General features: G+C 41.3%; 1 protein-coding gene across 1 annotated transcript in view; it reads right to left on the reverse strand.

Annotated features, from left to right (window-relative positions):
* Positions 1–202: 202 nt before the first annotated feature.
* The window catches only part of VPS52 (VPS52 subunit of GARP complex), a 49,040-nt gene continuing 22,507 nt past the window's right edge, over positions 203–26,735 (reverse strand). Inside the window, exons 13-20 of the mRNA XM_053721882.1 lie at positions 19,898–20,016; positions 11,078–11,201; positions 10,891–10,986; positions 8,377–8,484; positions 7,599–7,664; positions 7,396–7,507; positions 2,884–3,002; positions 203–662 (exon numbers count right to left, since the gene is read on the reverse strand). Coding sequence (XP_053577857.1) covers positions 516–662; positions 2,884–3,002; positions 7,396–7,507; positions 7,599–7,664; positions 8,377–8,484; positions 10,891–10,986; positions 11,078–11,201; positions 19,898–20,016 — 891 coding nt within the window. The 3' untranslated portion in view covers positions 203–515. The remainder of the gene's footprint in view (positions 663–2,883; positions 3,003–7,395; positions 7,508–7,598; positions 7,665–8,376; positions 8,485–10,890; positions 10,987–11,077; positions 11,202–19,897; positions 20,017–26,735) is intronic.

The raw sequence follows: 26,735 nt of genomic DNA on the forward strand, positions 1-26,735 counted from the left end.
TCATAGAGGTATATTAGCATCAACTGTTATCCATTTAGAGCATGGGTTTTTAAACCTGTCTTTGAGCCTGACTAGCAGGCCAGATTTTCAGGGTTCCTTGAGTGAGACCAATGTTTACTAATCGGCTGATTATTTCACCTGTGCTCCGGTTCAGCTATCCTGAAAACCCCTGATTTAGTATAACATAGTAGCTAAAGGACACTTTTTTTTTTTTTAATTTTTTATTAGGACACATAGATGTAAAGGAGAAATAAGTTACGAATGTGGGTGATTTAGAACTGAAAGGAGCAGCATAAGCTCATTTTACATGTTATGATATCACAATAATCGTGGGGTAACTTCATTGAAGATCTCTATCTGTAAGTCAATGTAGGTTACAAAACGAGGCCTTTGTAGTGTTAGGTCTTAGTAGAGCCATATCAACTGGAACCCCCCCCCCCCCCAGGAGAATGGAACACAAGTGTTGGCTACACAATATGTACACTGGAATGTGTTGCGATGTCCTGTCCATTGGCTCAGAAGTTGGGTTTGTGTTTCTTGAGTTCGACCATCAGATGATGAAGATTGATTAACTCTGAGCAAACCGGCAGAGTGCGTAGTGGCGGCTGGGAAAGGATCTTGTGGAAACGATGATAGTACTGGATCAACTGCGTGAGGGCCCCCTGGATTAGGCATAATAAACGCAATAAAAATATATTTAAAAGGACCAGTAAATACCGTGAATTTGCTTAATCAACAAATGCATCATAAAAAGACAATGCACTAACACTTAGTCTGAATGTCAAATAAGTAGTAGTTTTTTTTTCTGACAAATTTCAAAGCTATGTCTATTTCCACTCCTCCTGTATCATGTGACAGCCATCAGCCAATCACAAATGTATATACGTATATTCTGTGAATTCTTGCACATGCTCACTAGGAGCTGGTGACTCAAAGTGTAAAAATAAAGACCACATTTTGTTAATGGAAGTAAATTGGAAAGTTGTTTATAATATCATGCTCTATCTGAATCATGGAAGTTTAATTTTAACTTGAGTGTACCTTTAAGTTAGCGTGACAAATACATATCAGGAACCTCACTCTATATATTAGTGCTGACATTTTGGAACCTAGGTTTCTCTGCAGGTATCTGAAGGAGAGTTGCTGCACATCTGCAAACACATCAGTACTGGAATGCAGTGAAAGCTCGATTTGAACAGGACAGCACTCATGACTAGAGGGAGGCGAGTAATAACCTCAATACTTTAACAACAAAAATACTTTGCCTGTGCATTTGGCAACTTCATTAGCTGCTGAACGTGGAAGAAAGCGGATCTTTTTAGAGTCAGATTTCTTTTTTTTGTGTGTGAAAGTGCAACACACTAAAATCTGGATTTGTGCAGGTGCTGGTGTCTTGCACTTAAACACGAAGATATCCGGCTCCGAAATGAGACAAAGGCTGTGAGCACCATCTTTTTACGCATTCGGCAGCTAACGAAGCTGCCGATCGCACTTAACCAATAAATACTAGCTTTAAAAACAGTTATTAATGTTTAATATCCCTTTAAAGGGACACTGAACCCAAATTGTTTTCTTTCATGATTCAGATAGAGCAGCAATTTTAAGCAACATTCTAATTTACGTCTATTCATTTTTCTTCATTCTCTTGCTATCTTTATTTGAAAAGCAAGAATGTAAGATTAGAGGCCAGACCATTTTTGGTTCACAACTACCCACTGTATTAAAAAAAAAAAAAGGAAAAAGTCCTCTGCTTCAGTCGCTATGCCAGTAACACACAATAATATACAGTTTAGTTTTTGGGGTTATTGTTCTTGTAAAGAGACATTCTACCATACAAATTACATGTATTTAAGCACCTTTACTACTGAAATGACTACGTATGATAAAAAAAATTTTTTTAAAGTTGAGTTCCTTGGTATTGTAAAAAGTGATATATTGTAAAGGGAATATATTTTCTACCAATGGCTGAAATCCGAAGTATCACCTGTGCTATAATAGTTACATGGCATGTTTTCTGGTCCTTTGTTGCCGCTAGAGTACCAGCAATGTCAAACTCCTGCTATATACGGTCAATTTAAACAAGAGTTCTTAAAGGGACAGTCAAGACCAAAAAAAAAAAAACTTTCATGATTTAAATAGGGAATGTCATTTTAAACAACTTTCCAATTTACTTTTACCACCAAATTTGCTTTGTTCTTTAGTATTCTTAGTTGAAAGCTAAATCTAGGAGGTTCATATGCTAATTTCTTAGACCTTGAAGACTGCCTCTAATCTGAATGCATTTTGACTACTAGAGGGCATTAGTTCATGTGTTTCATATAGATAACATTGAGCAAGCCTGTCAAAAGAAATTAAATAAGGGGACAGTTTGCAGAGGCTTAGATATAAGGTAATCACAGAGGTAAAAAGTGTATTTATATAACTGTGTTGGCTTTGCAAAACTGGGGAATGGGTAATAAAGGGATTATCTATCTTTTTAAACAACAAAAATTCTGGTGTGGACTGTCCCTTACACAGAATCCATCCTGAACCTGGTACCCATAATAATTTGGTGAGAGTATTCCTAATAATGTGTCGTGTACATGGGAAGGGTAAAAATTCCACAGCTTCACAAAGTAGTAGCCAGGGCCTAAACATCATAGGCAAAAATTTCACTACTCTGAAACGTCTACACAATGTTGTTTTTGGATAAAAGAGAGAGGAGGTTAACCTTTGGATGCCAGGTAGGGCTTCCACAATGTCTCAATATGTTATTCAGTTGGTTAACATTACTATCACATTATGGAGGCAGCATTCAGGATAGTCGCCCATGCAGCCAGCAATATATGGGAGTAAAAGCAGCAAGCAAAGTTTTCTCAGTAAATGACTACCTCTCCATCTCACCTGTATTATACTGGTTCCATTCTTGAAGTTAGTAAATGACCTCATGACATCCTGGCTCAGAGTCTCTACGGCTTGTTTCCAGGTAGATGAAAAGCCACGCACCAGCAGTGCCACACGTGCTGCAAAAAAAAAAAAGTGTTATCCAACTGAATAAGTTCATCTGGGATTGACAAGACGCAGGTGCCAGGGCTCATAAAACCCCCCCAAAATACTGGCTCCTATATATATATATATCATATAAATTTGTCTGTGTTCTAATGAGAATTGCTGTATAAATACATTTTCTTTGTTTTGTCTGCATCTAAATCCTACCTTGGTAAAAATGTGCAGCATATCAGGTGACCTGTAATATTTTTTTAATTTAAAGGTATAATAGTATATTTAAACTAATATACCATTATCAGTTGTCCAGTTCCTACTTATGCTAATTGGCTTATCAGTACTTTCTACTAATCCGCATCAGCAGGAAGTACCTATCAGCCAATGACCATCAGCACAGACTATTAGCCAATGAGCATTAGGAAGAACACAATGATTACATCTGTATTTGTTTCCCTTTAAATTGAACCAGCATTTACTTAACAAGATATTTAGATGCTTCTCTTTCATACTGATGCCAGTTTTTTTCTTTTTCAAGGGACACTAAACCCCAAAATGTTCTTTCATTAATTGGATAGAGCATGCAATTTTAAATAACTTTCTTATTATCTTGTTATCCTTTGCTGAAGGAACAGTATTGCACTACTGGCAGTTAGCATCTAGTTAGCCAATCACAAGAGACAAATGTGTGCAGGCACCAATCAGCAACTAGCTCCCACTAGTGTAGGATAAGTGTGTATTCCTTTTCAAAAAGGAATACCAAGAGAATGAAGCACATTTGAAAATAGAAGTTAAAGGGACAGTGTACACCAATTTTCATTTAGCTGCATGCAATAGACGCTACTATAAAGAATAATATGCACAGATACTGATCTAAAAATCCAGTATAAAACCGTTTAAAAAAATTACTTAGAAGCTCCCAGTTTAGCTCTGTTGATGAGGTTAGACTGGGACACCCACTGAAAGTGGCTGTATAGCAAAAATAGCAGACACCCCCTCTGCATATGAAAAGACCATTTACACAAACTGGAGTAGGTATACATCTTTTTTTTTTTTTTTTTTTTCTCCTAAAAACTTTGGGGCTTGGTTAGGAGTCTAAAAAATCTGCGCAATGTTATTTAAATATAAGCAAAACTATACACTTTAAAAAAAAAAAACTTATATAGGCTATATAAATGGATCATCTACAAAACATTTATGCAAAGAAAAATTTAGTGTATAATGTCCCTTTAATTTAAAGGTGTCTCAAAAAAAAAAAAAAAAATTTCCAGGCATGGAGAGTCGACAAATTCATTCCAATAACTAGTGGGATATTCACTCCTGGCCAGCAGGAGGAGGCAAAGAGCACCCAGGCAGAGCTGTTAAGTGTCACTTCCCTTACCCATAATCTCCAGTCATTCGGCCGAAGGAAAAAGAAGATAACACAAGGGTATAGAGATGCCTGAGGTTTATACCAAAAACTATGCCATCTTAAAATAAGGGGGGGTCATGGACTCTCCATGCCTGGAAAGAAAGACATTTATCAGGTAAGTATAAATTTAGTTTTCTTTCCTATGGCATGGAGAGTCCGCAAATTAATTTCAATTACTAGTGGGAACCAATACCCAAATTTGTAGAATTTGAAAAAGGTATGGAATGAGGACCAAGTGGCCGCATTGCAGATTTGCTCCACAGCGGATTCATTTTTGAAAGCCCAAGAAGAGTAGACAGCCCTAGTGGCATGAGCTGTAATTCTCTCAGGAGGCTGATGTCCAGCTGTCTCATAAACAAAACGGATAACACTTCTCAACCAGAGAGAAAGAAGTAGCCTTCTGACACTTACGCTTTCCAGCGAAAACCACGAACAGGGCAGAAGACTGTCGAAAATCTTTAGCTGCTAGTAGAAAATGTTTTAGAGCACGCACAACATCCAGACGTTCCTTCTGAGAAGAAGAATTCAGACAAAAAAAGGAACAACAATTTCTTGATTGATGTTGTGATCCGACATCACCTTGGGAAGAAATGCCAATTTAGTACGAAGAACCGCCTTGTCCGCATGAAAAATAAGGTAAGGGGAATCACACTGCAGAGCCCAAAGTTCAGAAACTCTGCAGAAGAAATAGCAAGTAGAAATAAAATAAAACTTTCCATGATAACTTAATATCAACCGAATGCATAGGCACAAACAGAGCCTGCTGTAAAACTTTAAGAATAATTTTAAGGTTCCAGGGAGGAGCAACAGGCTTAAACACAGGCCTGAACAAAAGATTGAACATCTGGCAAATCTGCCAGACGTTTGTGCAAAAAACTAGACAGTGCAGAAATCTGACCCTTCAGAGTAGTCTACTGACTGACAAACCCTTCTCCAGGACCTCCTGAAGAAATGAAAGAATGTGAGGAACCCTCACTCTTTGATTCACACCAATACAGGTATTTACGCCATACCTTATGGTAAATATTACGAATAACTGGCTTATGAGCCTGAAGCATAGTATCAATGACTTTCTCAGAAAACCCACACCTAGCCAAGAGTAGGCGTTCAATCTCCAAGCAGTCAGCTTCATAGAATCTAGATTTGGATGGAGGCAGGGACCCTGAAGTAGAAGGTCCCTCCGTAGAGGCAAACTCCATGGGGGAAAAGATGACATCTTCACCAGATCTGCAAACCAAATCCTGCAAGGCCAGGCAGGAGCTATTAGAATCACAGACGCCCTCTCCTTTTTTATATGAGCAATGACTTGAGGAAGGAGAGCAAATGGGGGAACAGGTATGCTAGACTGAAGTTCCAAGGCACCGTTAGAGCGTCTATCAGAGCGGGATAAGGATCTCTTGATCTTGAACCGTACTTTGGTAACTTGGCATTCAGATGAGACTCCATCAAATCCAATTCTGGAACCACCCCATCTGAGAGTTATCATTTTGAAAACCTCTGGGTGGAGAGCCTACTCCCCAGGATGAAAGGTCTGCCTGCTCAGAAAATCCGCTTCTCAGTTGTCAACCCCTGGGATGTGGATGGCAGAGAGGAGGCAATCGTGAGACTCCTCCCACTCTAGAATGCGAGTCACCTCCTTCATTGCTAAGGATAGCAATACACATACATATATATATATATATATATATATATATATATATATACACACGTCTGAGGAAGGGGATACTCTGTCTCCGAAACGTCACATTAAATGAGTGTTTTCGAAGGAAGAAGGAAATACCAGTGAGCGCAAGTTCTTGTTACTTTTATGCATTATTCACTAGCACCCTGGCAGGCTGACCTGGAAGTGCTCATCTATGGGATTATATATATATATATATATATATATATATATATATATATATATATATATATATATATATATATATATATATATATATATATATATACTCTGCTCTGATCGGAGAAGCAGTCACGTGCCCGTAACTAAAATAAACTGCGCCATAAAGCTAAAAAACGCTGCGTAAGAAATAAAGCAGAGAAAGTATAGGGATTTGTTTTACACCCGAAAACGAACTATTCCCTTCCACATTAATGCTACTTTCCATATCAATGCTTATATGCCCCAATAAAGGTTAAGATCTCTCAAAGCCCTTCTTTAAAATATTAAACTGAAAAATTATTTTCCACTTAAATTTCTGTCAGCCTCATAACACCCACTTTAATAGTATGCATTGCCCCCAATAATATATGTTATAAATCCATATTAATAAAGAGAGAGAATCCCAAGAATAAAAATCCACTAAGAGATTAACCCTTAGAGTGCTGGTATCTTCTAACCTAAAAATGAAAGCACTTACCTGTGGATCCTGCTGTCAGGAAGAGAATGACTTCTAAGGTGTGACAGATTCCTCCACTTCTGCCAGGGAACTGTAGAAAAGAAAAGACAGAGTAACCAACCCTGACTTTCTATAATAGGGGTAGCAATAATGTTAGAATTTAAGCAAAGACCACTTTGCCGTCTTCTAACTGTTAAAAGCCACCATTACTCCTACTAAATAGATTGACATGGACACAGCATTGCCCCAATCCTTGCTTGCAGGGAAACTACCCATTAAAGGATTAGTTTTCTTCAGACACCATCTTCGCACATCCGTAATAAAGGCAAAGAGAATGACTGGGGATTATGGGTAAGGGAAGTGACACTTAACAGCTCTGCTGGGATGCTCTTTGCATCCTCCTGGCTGGCCAGGAGTGAATATCCCACTAGTAATTGGAATGAATTTGTGGACTCTCCATGCCATAGGAAAGAAATTACGTGCACTATCTGAATCATGCAAGTTTAATTTTGATTTTCCTATCCCTTTAAGTACAGTGACTCTTTAAAACGTAATATACAATTAACATGATTTAATAAACATAATAGCCAGACACCATGTTATTTTTGTTGTTTTGTAAGTTGTTATAAATAATAATTGTTTAATGAAGTGCCCTGAGCTTACCTTCCTCGCTGCGCAGTCGCTCCTGCTGGCCTTTCTCAATAAGAGCCTCTGACTCCTTAACGAAGGAAATCATTCCACCAAACGAAGGGGCCAGTAGTTCCTCGATAAACTCCTGAGAGGCAGAACGTGACAGAATATCACAACAATGTGAGACGCGAGAAAACAGAAACTGCACTAATATTATGTGATAATGTCTCACTGACCTGCGTTCGAGCACTTAGCAGTTGCTGGAAACCATCTACTTCTTTACTGTCTGAGGCTGCTCGTTCCTATTAAAGTAAAGCACGGAGGGAGAGATTAAAATGATTTAAAGGGACAGTAAAGTCAAAATGAAAGGGCCATAAAATGACATGCCCTAATCCGCTAGAATATCATTTTAAGACTATCGACCCTAGACTACTGTGAATTTAACAACTGCTGGTTCCCGAGCAGAAAACACATCTGTTCCGATCGGCAGCACTAGCTCCACATCTGAGTCGTGCCACTAGGGGTGCTGATTGTTGATATTTTCTGCTCAGGACCAGCAGTGCTCTGCAAGTCCTCAGTGGTATTTCTACTGTGTGTTTAACCCCTTTGCGGGGGTTAAACACAGTAGTCTAGGGTCAACAATCTTAAAATGACAGTCTAATTAGAGCATGTCTTTTTTTTTACTTTAATGGACCTTTAAAGATAGATTGTGTAATAAAAAAAAAACAAAAGTTTAAATTTACTTCTATGATAAAATTTGCTTTGTTAGTATCCTCTGTTGAAAAGGAAACCTGGGTAGTTTCATGGAGCTGAGGATCATGCACGTGTCTAGAGTGGCTACAGTATTTGCAACAATGTTTGAAGGAATGTTTTAAATTGTGAATTCTAAAGACACTGGCATGCTTCTGAGCCTACCTAGGATTACGCTTCAACAAAGGATACCAAGATAATGAAGCAAATTTGATAACTAAAATTAAATTGATAATTTAATTTCATTTGTTCAGCAACTCTTACCATCAGGACACCCAGCATCATGTCGTAATTATTAATCAGGAAAATGAGCTGCTCTTTCCGTGATGAAAACTCTGCTGCCATGCGAAGGACAAAGTTTTCCACTTCCACCTGACCGCAAAAGGTAAAAAGGTTCATGTTTGGTGCCATTCTGCCTAATCAATGTTTCTTTTCAAACACTTTATTACAAGTCCGTAAACAATAAAATACAGAAGAGAAGGAACAACGGCTCACTGGCTTCTTTGGCGGGTATATATAAAATGTATTTTTACTAGGTCACTATATATATATATATATAATATTATATATTCCAGCTCCAACCACTATCCCTCACTGTGGGGGACCCCTATGTTACCCTGTATAACATATATATTGCAGTCCTTAAGCCCATAGGTTTACGATCTGTACAGTTTCAGTCTCTGTTTTTTGGAAGACATTAATTTTTCGTACATAATTTTTCCCCATTTGCAGTTAAATCTGAGCGTTTAACAAATGCTAGGATTTACCATCACTAAATAAATCAGTTATTATAAAAAGGTTGCTAAACTCACCCGGACTGTGCCGCGGCAGTCTGCTAAACTCAGCAGCTCCAGCTGCCCACGGCACAGCTCTCTTCTACCAATATCTTAACGTTTGCACCTCTAAACCAATAGCCGTGCTAGCATACAGAACATTGTCAGCTGACACGCACGGCTATTGGTTTAGAGGTGCAAACGTTAAGATATTGGTAGAAGAGAGCTGTGCCGTAGGCGGCCAGAGCCGCTCAGTTTAGCAAGCTGCAGCGGCACAAAAAGGGTGCGTACAGAACCCTTTTTTTTTTTAATTTTTATAACTGATGACTTAAACTGCACTTTATTTTTAGTGATGGTAAATCCGAGCGTTTGTTAAATGCTCAGATTTACCATCACTTTAAGAGAGCATAACCTCTTTTGTCCCCTTCTAGTTATATATTCCATCTTTAGGATTGGGCCCACTTATATACTGGTATCTAGGTTTTTATTGTTATCTTTGCTGTATAATGGGTAATGTAATAAAGGTTTTAATTTTTTAATAGAAATAGCTATATTATATATATATATTATGTATGTTTTAAACCTTTATTACAAGTCAATACAACAGCTCAATAGCAAATTGTTATTTTATGATTCAGATAGAGCATGCAATTTTAATTAATTTTCTAATTAACCTTTATTCTCAATTTAATTTGTTCTCTTAGTATCTTTGATTGAAAAGCAGGGAGGTATGCTCAGGAGCGTGTAGGTATCTGGAGCACTAGATGGCAGCACTACTAGAATGCAAGAGCGCTAGATGGCAGCACTACTAGAATGCAAGAGCACTAGATGGCAGCACTACTAGAATGCAAGAGCACTAGATGACAGCACTACTAGAATGCAAGAGCACTAGATGGCAGCACTACTAGAATGCAAGAGCACTAGATGGCAGCACTACTAGAATGCAAGGGCACTAGATGGCAGCACTACTAGAATGCAAGGGCACTATATGGCAGCACTACTAGAATGCAAGAGCACTAGATGGCAGCACTACTAGAATGCAAGAGCACTAGATTACAGCACTACTAGAATGCAAGAGCACTAGATGGCAGCACTATTAGAATGCAAGAGCACTAGATGGCAGCATTACTAGAATGCAAGAGCACTAGATGGCAGCACTACTAGAATGCAAGAGCACTAGATGGCAGCACTACTAGAATGCAAGAGCACTAGATGGCAGCACTACTAGAATGCAAGAGCACTAGATGGCAGCACTACTATTTCCTGCTATGTAGGGCTCCAGATGCCTACCTAGGTATCTCTTCAACACAGAATATCATGGGAACAAAGCACATTTAATAATAAAAGTCAACTGGAATTTTTATTTTTAAATTGGACGCACTGTCTGTCTGAATCACAAAATACATTTTTGGGTGTCATATCCCTTTAAAGAAAATATATTACAGAAAATGGGGGGAAAAAAATAACAATCCTACAAAAGAAAATATATATATTTGCTATGGTTATTTAAAAAAATGATACTACATTTGTTACAGGATATTTATTTAACTGCATGTAATAGACAAAGAAGAATATGCACAGATGCTGATCTAAAAATCCAGTATAAAACTTTTTAAAAACTAGAAGCTCCCAGTTTAGCACTGTTGATGAGGTTAGGCTGGGACACCCAGTGAAAGGGGCTGGGTAAACAAAAAGAGCAGACACTCCCCACCTCCCCCTTCCTACATATGAAAAGACAGAAAACATAAAGAGGAGCCAGCAGGAGTCTGTAGACATCAGTATACATCTGACACTGTGGGGCTTGGTTAGGAGTCTGAAAATTAGCACAATGTTCTTAATAAATAAGCAAAACTATACATTGTTACAAAAACACTCCAAGATGGGCTGTATAAATGGATCATCTACTAAACATTAATGCTAAAAAAAAAAAAATCTAGTGTACAACGTCCCTTTAATTTACCCGAATTACAGAGGTACAGATATTTCACCTTGTGTGGGTACTTACCTGGAGCTTCCCCAGGAGAGCATTGGTTTTCTCATTTGGAGATGTCTGATTTATACTGGAAATGGCAGAGGAAAACTCTGCATAGCGGCGAGTAATCTGAGAAGGGGCGATAGAAAAGAAAAAAAACGTATTCCATAACCAATCACATGTAGGGAAAGAGAATACACGAATAAAGAAGGCAGCTCACATAATGCGGTCTTGTATCGAGGTTGCCCAGTCTCTGGGGATCCGTGTTCTGGATGCTCTGAATGTTTAATTCCAGGATATATTGAAATCTAGGCCACAACATGTCCAAAAGTGCATCCCAGTACCTGAAACACAGGGAGTTTGAGTCAATGGGACCGATTTATCACTGCCCGAATGGGGCCAAATACCCCTGTTTCCACGCGAGCCTGTAGGCTTGCCGGAAAAAGGAGTTAAGAAGCAGCGGTCTTAAGACCGCTGCTCCTTAACGTGTCCGCTGCCTCTGAGGCTGCGGACATCAATCCGCCCAATCGCATATGATTGGGTTGATTGACACCACCTACTAGCGGCCGATTGCACAAGCAGTTCACCAGAACTGCTTGTGCAATGTTAAATGCCAACAGCGTATGTCAGCATTCAGCGATGTCTGGCGGACATGATACGCTACAGTGTATCATGTCCGCCAGACATTGATAAATCAAAAATATTTGGGGCTAGAGCCCTAGACAAATACAAAGGTCTGAACCCGATTCCACCATCACTAGCCCCTCTCTTGGTTATTTAAATGTGTCTATATGCTCACATAATTTGATTCATTATATAGTAAGCTACATTCAGGGGGTGGATATATACCACATAATGCTATACACATTGGGCAATTATATATCACAAGAGTAGTTATAATCTGTGATTAATGGTTTCCCATAGGGAAGATTGGATGTGTGTAGAAATAAATTAAATTGAAAACTAACATAATGTGTCTACTTGTGAGGCCTTAAAAAAGATATTCTATTGCACAAATAACATACTGATTACTGCACTATAGACTGCTAAACTGAACGTAACTTTTGTAAAGCTGCAGCTACCGTGAAGCCAGTGAACCAATTAACAGAGGAAGTCACATGACACTGATAGTCACTGGTTGTGTCCAGCAGGGGTTAAACACACAAGGTTGAATCGTTGGTAGTGCAAACTTTGCATGCTATAATGAATAAGAGTATGCTATATTTGCACTTGAATGTCCCATTAAAGACAATGTGAGCTCTATTTCAAAGTAATTGAGGCCCCTGTACCCTCTTTGCAACATTCCATGCACTTCCTAAATTTGCATCCCCAGGAGTTCCTAAACTTGCAATCCACATCCCCTGCACTTCCTAAACTTGCAAGCCACATCCCCAGGAGTTCCTAAACTTGCAAGTCACATCCCCTTAACTTCCTAAACTTGCAAGTCACATCCCCTTAACTTCCTAAACTTGCAAGTCACATCCCCTTAACTTCCTAAATTTGCAAGTCACATCCGCTGGACTTTCTAAACTTGTAAGCCACATCCCCCGGACTTCCTAAACTTGCAATCCATATCCCCTGAACTTCTTAAACTTGCAATCCATATCCCCTGAACTTCCTAAACTTGCAATCCATATCCCCTGAACTTCCTAAACTTGCAATCCATATCCCCTGAACTTCCTAAACTTGCAAGCCACATCTCTCTGGACTTCCTAAACTTGCAAGCCACATCCCCTGGAGTTGCTAAACGTGCAAGCCACTTCCCCTGGCATTCCTAAACTTGCAACCGACATTCCCTGGAATTCCTAAACGTGCAAGCCACTTCCCCTGGAGTTCCTAAACTTGCAATCCACAGCCGCTGGACTTCCTAAACTTGCAATCCATATCCCCTGAACTTCCTAAACTTGCAATCCATATCCCCTGAACTTCCTAAACTTGCAATCCATATCCCCTGAACTTCCTAAACTTGCAAGCCACATCTCTCTGGACTTCCTAAACTTGCAAGCCACATCCCCTGGAGTTCCTAAACGTGCAAGCCACTTCTCCTGGCATTCCTAAACTTGCAACCGACATCCCCTAGAGTTCCTAAAATTGCAAGCCCCACCTTGCAAATGGAACAGCAAAATCTCATGTTAATAAAAGCCCTGTTAACAAAATACCTAAACAGATTTTTTCTTCTGTTATGTGTGATCAGTCCACGGGTCATCATTACTTCTGGGATATAACTCCTCCCCAACAGGAAATGCAAGAGGATTCACCCAGCAGAGCTGCATATAGCTCCTCCCCTCTACGTCAGTCCCAGTCATTCTCTTGCACCCAACGACTAGATAGGATGTGTGAGAGGACTATGGTGATTATACTTAGTTTTTATGACTTCAATCAAAAGTTTGTTATTTTACAATAGCACCGGAGCGTGTTATTACTTCTCTGGCAGAGTTTGAGGAAGAATCTGCCAGAGTTTTTTTACTATGATTTTAACCGGAGTAGTTAAGATCATATTGCTGTTCTCGGCCATCTGAGGGAGGTAAAAGCTTCAGATCAGGGGACAGCGGGCAGATGAATCTGCATTGAGGTATGTAGCAGTTTTTATTTTCTGAATGGAATTGATGAGAAAATCCTGCCATACCGTTATAATGACATGTATGTATACACTTCAGTATTCTGGGGATGGTATTTCACCGGAACTACTCTGTTAAAAGTCACTAATCCTTTTAATAAGTATTTATCATGTTAAACGTTTTTGCTGGAATGTAGAATCGTTTACATTGCTGAGGTACTGAGTGAATAAATATTTGGGCATTATTTTCCACTTGGCAGTTGTTTGCTTTTAATTGTGACAGTTTCGTTTCTCTTCACTGCTGTGTGTGAGGGGGAGGGGCCGTTTTTGGCGCTCTTTGCTACGCATCAAAAATTCCAGTCAGTTACTCTTATATTTCCTGCATGATCCGGTTCATCTCTGACAGATCTCAGGGGTCTTCAAACTTCTTTGGAGGGAGGTAGATTTGCTAAAAAAGATTATAACCAAGTTGCAAGTTTATTGCTAGTGTGTTAAACATGTCTGACTCAGAGGAAGATATCTGTGTCATTTGTTCCAATGCCAAGGTGGAGCCCAATAGAAATTTATGTACTAACTGTATTGATGCTACTTTAAATAAAAGTCAATCTGTACAATGTGAACAAATTTCACCAAACAGCGAGGGGAGAGTTATGCCGACTAACTCGCCTCACGCGGCAGTACCTGCATCTCCCGCCCGGGAGGTGCGTGATATTATGGCGCCTAGTACATCTGGGCGGCCATTACAGATAACATTACAAGATATGGCTACTGTTATGACTGAAGTTTTGTCTAAATTACCAGAACTAAGAGGCAAGCGTGATCACTCTGGGGTGAGAACAGAGTGCGCTGACAATACTAGGGCCATGTCTGATACTGCGTCACAGCTTGCAGAGCATGAGGACGGAGAGCTTCATTCTGTGGGTGACGGTTCTGATCCAAACAGATTGGATTCAGATATTTCAAATTTTAAATTTAAATTGGAGAACCTCCGTGTATTACTAGGGGAGGTCTTAGCAGCTCTCAATGATTGTAACACCGTTGCAATACCAGAGAAACTGTGTAGGTTGGATAAATACTTTGCGGTACCCGGCGAGTACTGACGTTTTTCCTATACCTAAGAGACTAACTGAAATTGTTACTAAGGAGTGGGATAGACCCGGTGTGCCGTTCTCACCCCCTCCAATATTTAGAAAGATGTTTCCAATAGACGCCACCACTCGGGACTTATGGCAAACGGTCCCTAAGGTGGAGGGAGCAGTTTCTACTTTAGCTAAGCGTACCACTATCCCGGTGGAGGATAGCTGTGCTTTTTCAGATCCAATGGATAAAAAATTAGAGGGTTACCTTAAGAAAATGTTTGTTCAACAAGGTTTTATATTGCAACCCCTTGCATGTATCGCGCCGATTACGGCTGCGGCAGCATTTTGGATTGAGTCTCTGGAAGAGAACCTTAGTTCATCTACGCTAGACGACATTACGGACAGGCTTAGAGTCCTTAAACTAGCTAATTCATTCATTTCGGAGGCCGTAGTACATTTAACCAAGCTTACGGCTAAGAACTCAGGATTCGCCATACAGGCACGTAGGGCGCTGTGGCTAAAATCCTGGTCAGCTGATGTTACTTCTAAGTCCAAATTACTTAATATACCTTTCAAGGGGCAGTCTTTATTTGGGCCCGGTTTGAAAGAAATTATCGCTGACATTACAGGAGGTAAGGGCCACGCCCTACCTCAAGACAAAGCCAAAGCTAAGGCTAGACAGTCTAATTTTCGTCCCTTTCGGAATTTCAAAACAGGAGCAGCATCAACCTCCACTGCACCAAAACAGGAAGGAGCTGTTGCTCGTTACAGGCAAGGCTGGAAGCCTAACCAGTCCTGGAACAAGAGCAAGCAGGCCAGGAAACCTGCTGCTGCCCCAAAGACAGCATGAACCGAAAGCCCCCGATCCGGGACCGGATCTAGTGGGGGGCAGACTTTCTCTCTTCGCCCAGGCCTGGGCAAGAGATGTTCAGGATCCCTGGGCGCTAGAGATCATATCTCAGGGATACCTTCTAGACTTCAAATTATCTCCCCCAAGAGGGAGATTTCATCTGTCAAGGTTGTCAACAAACCAGATAAAGAAAGAAGCGTTTCTACGCTGTGTACAAGATCTGTTATTAATGGGTGTGATCCATCCGGTTCCGCGGTCGGAACAAGGACAAGGGTTCTACTCAAACCTGTTTGTGGTTCCCAAAAAAGAGGGAACTTTCAGGCCAATCTTAGATTTAAAGATTCTAAACAAATTCCTAAGAGTTCCATCGTTCAAAATGGAAACTATTCGGACAATCTTACCCATGATCCAAAAGGGTCAGTACATGACCACAGTGGATTTAAAAGATGCTTACCTTCACATACCGATCCACAAAGATCATCACCGGTATCTAAGGTTTGCCTTCTTAGACAGGCACTACCAGTTTGTAGCTCTTCCATTCGGATTGGCTACGGCTCCAAGAATCTTCACAAAAGTTCTGGGTGCCCTTCTGGCGGTACTAAGACCGCGAGGGATTTCGGTAGCTCCGTACCTAGACGACATTCTAATACAAGCTTCAAGCTTTCAAACTGCCAAGTCTCATACAGAGCTAGTTCTGGCATTTCTAAGGTCGCATGGATGGAAAGTGAACGAAAAGAAGAGTTCTCTTTTTCCTCTCACAAGAGTTCCATTCTTGGGGACTCTTATAGATTCTGTAGAAATGAAGATTTACCTGACAGAAGACAGGTTAACAAAGCTTCAAAATGCATGCCGTGTCCTTCATTCCATTCAACACCCGTCAGTAGCTCAATGCATGGAGGTGATCGGCTTAATGGTAGCGGCAATGGACATAGTACCTTTTGCACGCCTACACCTCAGACCGCTGCAATTGTGCATGCTAAGTCAGTGGAATGGGGATTACTCAGATTTGTCCCCTACTCTGAATCTGAATCAAGAGACCAGAAATTCTCTTCTATGGTGGCTTTATCGGCCACACCTGTCCAGGGGGATGCCATTCAGCAGGCCAGACTGGACAATTGTAACAACAGACGCCAGCCTACTAGGTTGGGGCGCTGTCTGGAATTCTCTGAAGGCTCAGGGACTATGGAATCAGGAGGAGAGTCTCCTTCCAATAAACATTCTGGAATTGAGAGCAGTTCTCAATGCCCTTCTGGCTTGGCCCCAATTAACAACTCGGGGGTTCATCAGGTTTCAGTCGGACAACATCACGACTGTAGCTTACATCAACCATCAAGGAGGGACAAGAAGCTCCCTAGCAATGATGGAAGTATCAAGGATAATTCGCTGGGCAGAGTCTCACTCTTGCCACCTGTCAGCAATCCACATCCCGGGAGTGGAGAACTGGGAGGCGGATTTCTTGAGTCGCCAGACTTTTCATCCGGGGGAGTGGGAACTTCATCCGGAGGTCTTTGCCCAAATACTTCGACGTTGGGGCAAACCAGAGATAGATCTCATGGCGTCTCGCCAGAACGCCAAACTTCCTCGCTACGGGTCCAGATCCAGGGATCCGGGAGCGGTTCTGATAGATGCTTTGACAGCACCTTGGAACTTCGGGATGGCTTATGTGTTTCCACCCTTCCCGCTGCTTCCTCGATTGATTGCCAAAATCAAACAGGAGAGAGCATCAGTGATTCTAATAGCGCCTGCATGGCCACGCAGGACTTGGTATGCAGATCTAGTGGACATGTCATCCTGTCCGCCTTGGTCTCTACCTCTAAGACAGGACCTTCTGATACAGGGTCCATTCAAACATCAAAATCTAACTTCTCTGAAGCTGACTGCTTGGAAATTGAACGCTTGATTTTATCAAAACGTGGTTTTTCTGAGTCGGTTATTGATACCCTGATACAGGCTAGGAAGCCTGTTACCAGAAGGATTTACCATAAAATATGGCGTAAATACCTATACTGGTGCGAATCCAAAGGTTACTCCTGGAGTAAGGTTAGGATCGCTAGGATATTGTCTTTTCTACAAGAAGGTTTAGAAAAGGGTTTATCAGCTAGTTCATTAAAGGGACAGATTTCAGCTCTGTCCATCTTGCTACACAGGCGTCTGTCAGAAAATCCAGACGTCCAGGCTTTTTGTCAGGCTTTAGCTAGGATCAAGCCTGTGTTTAAAGCTGTTGCTCCGCCATGGAGTTTAAACTTAGTTCTTAACGTTTTACAGGGTGTTCCGTTTGAACCCCTTCATTCCATTGATATAAAATTGTTATCTTGGAAAGTTCTGTTTTTAATGGCTATTTCCTCGGCTCGAAGAGTCTCTGAGTTATCAGCCTTACATTGTGATTCTCCTTATCTGATTTTTCACTCAGACAAGGTAGTTCTGCGTACTAAACCTGGGTTCTTACCTAAGGTAGTCACTAACAGGAACATCAATCAAGAGATTGTTGTTCCGTCCTTGTGCCCAAATCCTTCTTCAAAGAAGGAACGTCTTCTACACAATCTGGATGTAGTTCGTGCCCTCAAGTTCTACTTGCAGGCAACTAAAGATTTTCGCCAAACTTCTTCCCTGTTTGTCGTTTATTCTGGACAGAGGAGAGGTCAAAAAGCTTCTGCTACCTCTCTCTCTTTTTGGCTTCGTAGCATAATACGTTTAGCCTATGAGACTGCTGGACAGCAGCCTCCTGAAAGAATTACAGCTCACTCCACTAGAGCTGTGGCTTCCACTTGGGCCTTTAAGAATGAGGCCTCTGTTGAACAGATTTGCAAGGCTGCAACTTGGTCTTCGCTTCATACTTTTTCCAAATTTTACAAATTTGACACTTTTGCTTCTTCGGAGGCTATTTTTGGGAGAAAGGTTCTTCAGGCAGTGGTTCCTTCTGTATAATGAGCCTGCCTATCCCTCCCGTCATCCGTGTACTTTTGCTTTGGTATTGGTATCCCAGAAGTAATGATGACCCGTGGACTGATCACACATAACAGAAGAAAACATAATTTATGCTTACCTGATAAATTCCTTTCTTCTGTTGTGTGATCAGTCCACGGCCCGCCCTGTTTTAAGGCAGGTAAATATCTTTTAAATTATACTCCAGTCACCACTTCACCCTTGGTTACTCCTTTCTCGTTGATTCTTGGTCGAATGACTGGGACTGACGTAGAGGGGAGGAGCTATATGCAGCTCTGCTGGGTGAATCCTCTTGCATTTCCTGTTGGGGAGGAGTTATATCCCAGAAGTAATGATGACCCGTGGACTGATCACACAACAGAAGAAAGGAATTTATCAGGTAAGCATAAATTATGTTTTTGCACCTCCAAGTGTCACAGGACATACCTAAGAGGTTATGCTAATATTTACAAAACTAACATTATATCGAAGCAATCACCCTAATGCCTTGTGATAGTGACACATCGTGTTTCATTAGTGACATTCCGAAAATGGCTCCAATTTGCAGCATTTGGTTCTTTCTGGTGCCTGATTTATTAAAAACAAAAGTGTGACACATATTTGATTATTGCACTTTTTGTAATAAATTGGTTGCTGGAGAGAACTGAATGCCACAAACCACTGTCATTTTCATTAACAAATCACAAATTTTGTATTTTTGCACATCTGACAGTACCTGAATAAAAACCACACAACACCAACAAAGCACAGCACCTCCAGTGTAGTGCAGCCTTTTGTCATGAATCCACACACATCAGTACTTTCAAATAAAAAATAACTTTATTTACAGCAGGGTCACATAGATATGCAACGTTTCGGGCCTCATGCCCTTAGTCATGCATTAATAAGGTCATGAGGCCAGAAATGTTGCATATCTATGTGACCCTGCTGTAAATAAAAGGTCTTTTTTTATTGGAAAATGCTGCTGTGTGTGGATGAATAAAAACCACAGTATGAGGAAGAGAGACAGATTAATAAATATACTAAACAACATCCTCAAAAACATAATAGTGGCCAAAACTTGCAAAACAATCGCACAATGCAAATTCAATTTAAAAAGGAAGGAGCAAAGAGATTTTACTATTTTATAAATGACAAACTAGATGTATATATGTCTGTGTCTCACGCAGCACGTCTACCAAAGATTTTTGCATTACTCTGAGTTCATTAGGGTTTCTGTGAAGTTGTTTACTGTCAACTGCCTAGATTACAAGAGAATCACAAAATTGCGCTTTCGCAAGTGCGATATTTGCACTCCATTCAGAAATACCAGTGCACGCAAATGTGCACTGGTATTACAAGTTATGCGTAATACGAATGCAAGGATGCTTGGGAACATTGCGCTCACGAGAGCACACTTCCATACGCTCCAATAGGAGCCTTGTTCTGATGCCGTGAGACACGGCAAATAACCTAGCTCAGCGCAGGGGGTAAGTCTTGCAGCTTTGGGCAGCAAATTTAAAATATATGTATATGAATACTGGCGCACGTTAAAAAAGCGCTCCACTTCTAATGTAGTGATTGGTCATCGTATCTAGACTTTGTTATTCCCAAAAGTCTCAGCTTTCTCACTTGTCAACAGCAGAGATGTCTCTTTTTTGGGCAATGGCTTTGAATCGTATCACAATGTGAACACTGAGCAAAATGGCGATGCTGTCATAGCAGTCTGATACGTAGGAATCAATGTGCTTCTGTAAGACAATAATTTGTGTTAGTGGATATAGCAAAAAATAAATAAATCACAATTTGGAGAGTTCAAGGACGAGAAAAAAAACAAAATAAATAATGAAAAACATAATTTATGCTTACCTGATAAATTCCTTTCTTCTGTTGTGTGATCAGTCCACGGGTCATCATTACTTCTGGGATATAACTCCTCCCCAACAGGAAATGCAAGAGGATTCACCCAGCAGAGCTGCATATAGCTCCTCCCCTCTACGTCACTCCCAGTCATTCGACCAAGAATCAACGAGAAAGGAGAACCAAGGGTGAAGTGGTGACTGGAGTATAATTTAAAAGATATTTACTTGCCTTAAAACAGGGCGGGCCGTGGACTGATCACACAACAGAAGAAAGGAATTTATCAGGTAAGCATAAATTATGTTTTCTTCTGTTATGTGTGATCAGTCCACGGGTCATCATTACTTCTGGGATACCAATACCAAAGCAAAAGTACACGGATGACGGGAGGGATAGGCAGGCTCATTATACAGAAGGAACCACTGCCTGAAGAACCTTTCTCCCAAAAATAGCCTCCGAAGAAGCAAAAGTGTCAAATTTGTAAAATTTGGAAAAAGTATGAAGCGAAGACCAAGTTGCAGCCTTGCAAATCTGTTCAACAGAGGCCTCATTCTTAAAGGCCCAAGTGGAAGCCACAGCTCTAGTAGAATGAGCTGTAATTCTTTCAGGAGGCTGCTGTCCAGCAGTCTCATAGGCTAAACGAATTATGCTACGAAGCCAGAAGGAGAGAGAGGTAGCCGAAGCCTTATGACCTCTCCTCTGACCAGAATACACGACAAACAGGGAAGACGTTTGTCGAAAATCCTTAGTTGCCTGCAAGTAGAACTTGAGGGCACGAACTACATCCAGATTGTGTAGAAGACGTTCCTTCTTTGAAGAAGGATTTGGACACAAGGATGGAACAACAATCTCTTGATTGATATTCCTGTTAGTGACTACCTTAGGTAAGAACCCAGGTTTAGTACGCAGAACTACCTTGTCTGAGTGAAAAATCAGATAAGGAGAATCACAATGTAAGGCTGATAACTCAGAGACTCTTCGAGCCGAGGAAATAGCCATTAAAAACAGAACTTTCCAAGATAACAATTTTATATCAATGGAATGAAGGGGTTCAAACGGAACACCCTGTAAAACGTTAAGAACTAAGTTTAAACTCCATGGCGGAGCAACAGTTTTAAACACAGGCTTGATCCTAGCTAAAGCCTGACAAAAGGCCTGGACGTCTGGATTTTCTGACAGACGCCTGTGTAACAAGATGGACAGAGCTGAGATCTGTCCCTTTAATGAGCTAGCCGATAAACCCTTTTCTAAACCTTCTTGTAGAAAGGACAATATCCTAGGAATCCTAACCTTACTCCAGGAGTAACCTTTGGATTCGCACCAGTATAGGTATTTACGCCATATCTTATGGTAAATCCTTCTGGTAACAGGCTTCCTAGCCTGTATCAGGGTATCAATAACCGACTCAGAAAAACCACGTTTTGATAAAATCAAGCGTTCAATTTCCAAGCAGTCAGCTTCAGAGAAGTTAGATTTTGATGTTTGAATGGACCCTGTATCAGAAGGTCCTGTCTTAGAGGTAGAGACCAAGGCGGACAGGATGACATGTCCACTAGATCTGCATACCAAGTCCTGCGTGGCCATGCAGGCGCTATTAGAATCACTGATGCTCTCTCCTGTTTGATTTTGGCAATCAATCGAGGAAGCAGCGGGAAGGGTGGAAACACATAAGCCATCCCGAAGTTCCAAGGTGCTGTCAAGGCATCTATCAGAACCGCTCCCGGATCCCTGGATCTGGACCCGTAGCGAGGAAGTTTGGCGTTCTGGCGAGACGCCATGAGATCTATCTCTGGTTTGCCCCAACGTCGAAGTATTTGGGCAAAGACCTCCGGATGAAGTTCCCACTCCCCCGGATGAAAAGTCTGGCGACTCAAGAAATCCGCCTCCCAGTTCTCCACTCCCGGGATGTGGATTGCTGACAGGTGGCAAGAGTGAGACTCTGCCCAGCGAATTATCTTTGATACTTCCATCATTGCTAGGGAGCTTCTTGTCCCTCCTTGATGGTTGATGTAAGCTACAGTCGTGATGTTGTCCGACTGAAACCTGATGAACCCCCGAGTTTTTAACTGGGGCCAAGCCAGAAGGGCATGGAGAACTGCTCTTAATTCCAGAATGTTTATTGGCAGGAGACTTTCCTCCTGATTCCATTGTCCCTGAGCCTTCAGAGAATTCCAGACAGCGCCCCAACCTAGTAGGCTGGCGTCTGTTGTTACAATTGTCCAGTCCGGCCTGCTGAATGGCATCCCCCTGGACAGATGTGGCCGAGAAAGCCACCATAGAAGAGAGTTTCTGGTCTCTTGATCCAGATTCAGAGTAGGGGACAAGTCTGAGTAATCCCCATTCCACTGACTCAGCATGCACAATTGCAGCGGTCTGAGATGTAGACGTGCAAAGGGTACTATGTCCATTGCTGCTACCATTAAGCCGATCACCTCCATGCATTGAGCTACTGACGGGAGTTGAATGGAATGAAGGACACGGCATGCATTTAGAAGCTTTGTTAATCTGTCTTCTGTCAGATAAATCTTCATTTCTACAGAATCTATAAGAGTCCCCAAGAATGGAACTCTTGTGAGAGGAAGAAGCGAACTCTTCTTTTCGTTCACTTTCCATCCATGCGACCTTAGAAATGCCAGAACTAACTCTGTATGAGACTTGGCAGTTTGAAAGCTTGAAGCTTGTATCAGAATGTCGTCTAGGTACGGAGCTACCGAAATTCCTCGCGGTCTTAGTACCGCCAGAAGGGCACCCAGAACCTTTGTGAAGATTCTTGGAGCCGTAGCCAATCCGAATGGAAGAGCTACAAACTGGTAATGCCTGTCTAAGAAGGCAAACCTTAGATACCGGTAATGATCTTTGTGAATCGGTATGTGAAGGTAAGCATCCTTTAAATCCACTGTGGTCATGTACTGACCCTTTTGGATCATGGGTAAGATTGTCCGAATAGTTTCCATTTTGAACGATGGAACTCTTAGGAATTTGTTTAGGATCTTTAAATCCAAGATTGGCCTGAAAATTCCCTCTTTTTTGGGAACCACAAACAGGTTTGAGTAAAACCCTTGTCCTTGTTCCGACCGCGGAACCGGATGGATCACTCCCATTAATAACAGATCTTGTACACAGCGTAGAAACGCTTCTTTCTTTATCTGGTTTGTTGACAACCTTGACAGATGAAATCTCCCTCTTGGGGGAGAGAATTTGAAGTCTAGAAGGTATCCCTGAGATATGATCTCTAGCGCCCAGGGATCCTGAACATCTCTTGCCCAGGCCTGGGCGAAGAGAGAGAGTCTGCCCCCCACTAGATCCGGTCCCGGATCGGGGGCCCTCGGTTCATGCTGTCTTTGGGGCAGCAGCAGGTTTCCTGGCCTGCTTGCCCTTGTTCCAGGACTGGTTAGGTTTCCAGCCTTGTCTGTAGCGAGCAACAGATCCTTCTTGTTTTGGAGCAGTGGAAGTTGATGCTGCTCCTGCTTTGAAATTCCGAAAGGGACGAAAATTAGACTGTCTAGCCTTAGCTTTGGCTTTGTCTTGAGGCAGGGCGTGGCCCTTACCTCCTGTAATGTCAGCGATAATTTCTTTCAAACCGGGCCCAAATAAAGTTTGCCCCTTGAAAGGTATATTAAGTAATTTGGACTTAGAAGTTACATCAGCTGACCAGGATTTTAGCCACAGCGCCCTACGTGCCTGAATGGCGAATCCTGAGTTCTTAGCCGTAAGTTTGGTTAAATGTACTACGGCCTCCGAAATGAATGAATTAGCTAGTTTAAGGACTCTAAGCCTGTCCGTAATGTCGTCCAGCGTAGCTGAACTAAGGTTCTCTTCCAGAGACTCAATCCAAAATGCTGCCGCAGCCGTAATCGGCGCGATGCATGCAAGGGGTTGCAATATAAAACCTTGTTGAACAAACATTTTCTTAAGGTAACCCTCTAATTTTTTATCCATTGGATCTGAAAAAGCACAGCTATCCTCCACCGGGATAGTGGTACGCTTAGCTAAAGTAGAAACTGCTCCCTCCACCTTAGGGACCGTTTGCCATAAGTCCCGTGTGGTGGCGTCTATTGGAAACATCTTTCTAAATATTGGAGGGGGTGAGAACGGCACACCGGGTCTATCCCACTCCTTAGTAACAATTTCAGTTAGTCTCTTAGGTATAGGAAAAACGTCAGTACTCGCCGGTACCGCAAAGTATTTATCCAACCTACACAATTTTTCTGGTATTGCAACAGTGTTACAATCATTAAGAGCCGCTAAAACCTCCCCTAGTAATACACGGAGGTTCTCCAATTTAAATTTAAAATTTGAAATATCTGAATCCAATCTGTTTGGATCAGAACCATCACCCACAGAATGAAGCTCTCCGTCCTCATGTTCTGCAAGCTGTGACGCAGTATCAGCGCACTCTGTTCTCACCCCAGAGTGATCACGCTTGCCTCTTAGTTCTGGTAATTTAGCCAAAACTTCAGTCATAACAGTAGCCATATCTTGTAATGTTATCTGTAATGGCCGCCCAGATGTACTAGGCGCCATAATATCACGCACCTCCTGGGCGGGAGATGCAGGTACTGACACGTGAGGCGAGTTAGTCGGCATAACTCTCCCCTCGCTGTTTGGTGAAATTTGTTCAATTTGTACAGATTGGCTTTTATTTAAAGTAGCATCAATACAGTTAGTACATAAATTTCTATTGGGCTCCACCTTGGCATTGGAACAAATGACACAGATATCTTCCTCTGAATCAGACATGTTTAACACACTAGCAATAAACTTGCAACTTGGTTACAATCTTATTTAACAAAAACGTACTGTGCCTCAAAGAGCACTAAACGATTAAATGACAGTTGAAATAATGAACTGAAAGACAGTTATAGCATCAATCCTTAAAAACAACACAACTTTTAGCAAAGGTTTGTTCCCATTAGTAAAGTAACAATAATTAAATTTGAAACATAAAAATTACAGAGCAACGTTTTTAATCACAGTCAATATATAAGTCTCACAGCTCTGCTGAGAGAATCTACCTCCCTCCAAAGAAGTTTGAAGACCCCTGAGATCTGTTAGAGATGAACCGGATCATGCAGGAAATACAAGAGTAACTGACTGGAATTTTTTGATGCGTAGCAAAGAGCGCCAAAAACGGCCCCTCCCCCTCACACACAGCAGTGAGAGAGAAACGAAACTGTCACAATTAAAACAAGCAACTGCCAAGTGGAAAAATAATGCCCAAATATTTATTCACTCAGTACCTCAGAAAATGCAAACGATTCTACATTCCAGCAAAAACGTTTAACATAATAAATACCTATTAAAAGGTTTAATGTACTTTTAACAGAGTAATTCCGGTGAAATACCATCCCCAGAATACTGAAGTGTAGAGTATACATACATGTCATTATAACGGTATGGCAGGATTTTCTCATCAATTCCATTCAGAAAATAAAAACTGCTACATACCTCAATGCAGATTCATCTGCCCGCTGTCCCCTGATCTGAAGCTTTTACCTCCCTCAGATGGCCGAGAAACAGCAATATGATCTTAACTACTCCGGTTAAAATCATAGTAAAAACTCTGGTAGATTCTTCTTCAAACTCTGCCAGAGAGGCAATAACACGCTCCGGTGCTATTGTAAAATAACAAACTTTTGATTGAAGTTATAAAAACTAAGTATAATCACCATAGTCCTCTCACACATCCTATCTAGTTGCTGGGTGCAAGAGAATGACTGGGAGTGACGTAGAGGGGAGGAGCTATATGCAGCTCTGCTGGGTGAATCCTCTTGCATTTCCTGTTGGGGAGGAGTTATATCCCAGAAGTAATGATGACCCGTGGACTGATCACACATAACAGAAGAAATACATTTTTTACTACTGATAGGTAAATTATTTTTGGGGGGGAAATGAAATGTGAGTTTAATGTCTCTTTAAAATGAAATTAACCCTTAAAGGGACATGAGATCCCATTTTTTTTTTCTCCTTTCGTGATTCATACAATAAAAGTAAAATAAAAAAAAAATTACCAACTTATTCTAATATCAAATTTGTATTGTTGGTAGGCTCAATAGGATGCGTGTCTGGAGCACTATAAGGAAACAGTTCTGCAAGAATGTTTTTAACAATGTTCTACATTGTGAACTCACTTCTGTCATCTACTGCTTAACCCCTTAAGCAGTAGACCCACGCTATTACGCCCAAACCCTTAACGACCAGTGGCGTACAGGGTACGTCACGGTCATTAAGGGGTTAAAAGTATTCTTGCAAAACGACTGCAATATTGTTCTCCAGACACCTGAACCCTACCTACCTAGGTATGCTCTCCAACAAAAAATAAATAAATGAGAATGAAGTAAATTAATAGAAGTTGAAAACTGAATCATGAAAGAAAAATCTTGGGTTTCATATCCCCTTTCATTGCCAGAAAGCAGAGATGCATTCTAGCCCTCTCTGGAAACCAAGGAGTTAAATCTGTACTATGCTATGGTGTAGAGCAGGGGTGGGCAATTATCGGCCCTCCAGATGTTGGACTACATCTTCCATAATGCTCTTTCAGCCATAATGCTGGCAAAGCATCATGGGAGATGCAGTCCATAACATCTGGAGGGCCGATAATTGCCCACCT

Source organism: Bombina bombina, chromosome 7 (assembly GCF_027579735.1).
Source record: "Bombina bombina isolate aBomBom1 chromosome 7, aBomBom1.pri, whole genome shotgun sequence".
Lineage (NCBI taxonomy): Eukaryota > Metazoa > Chordata > Amphibia > Anura > Bombinatoridae > Bombina > Bombina bombina.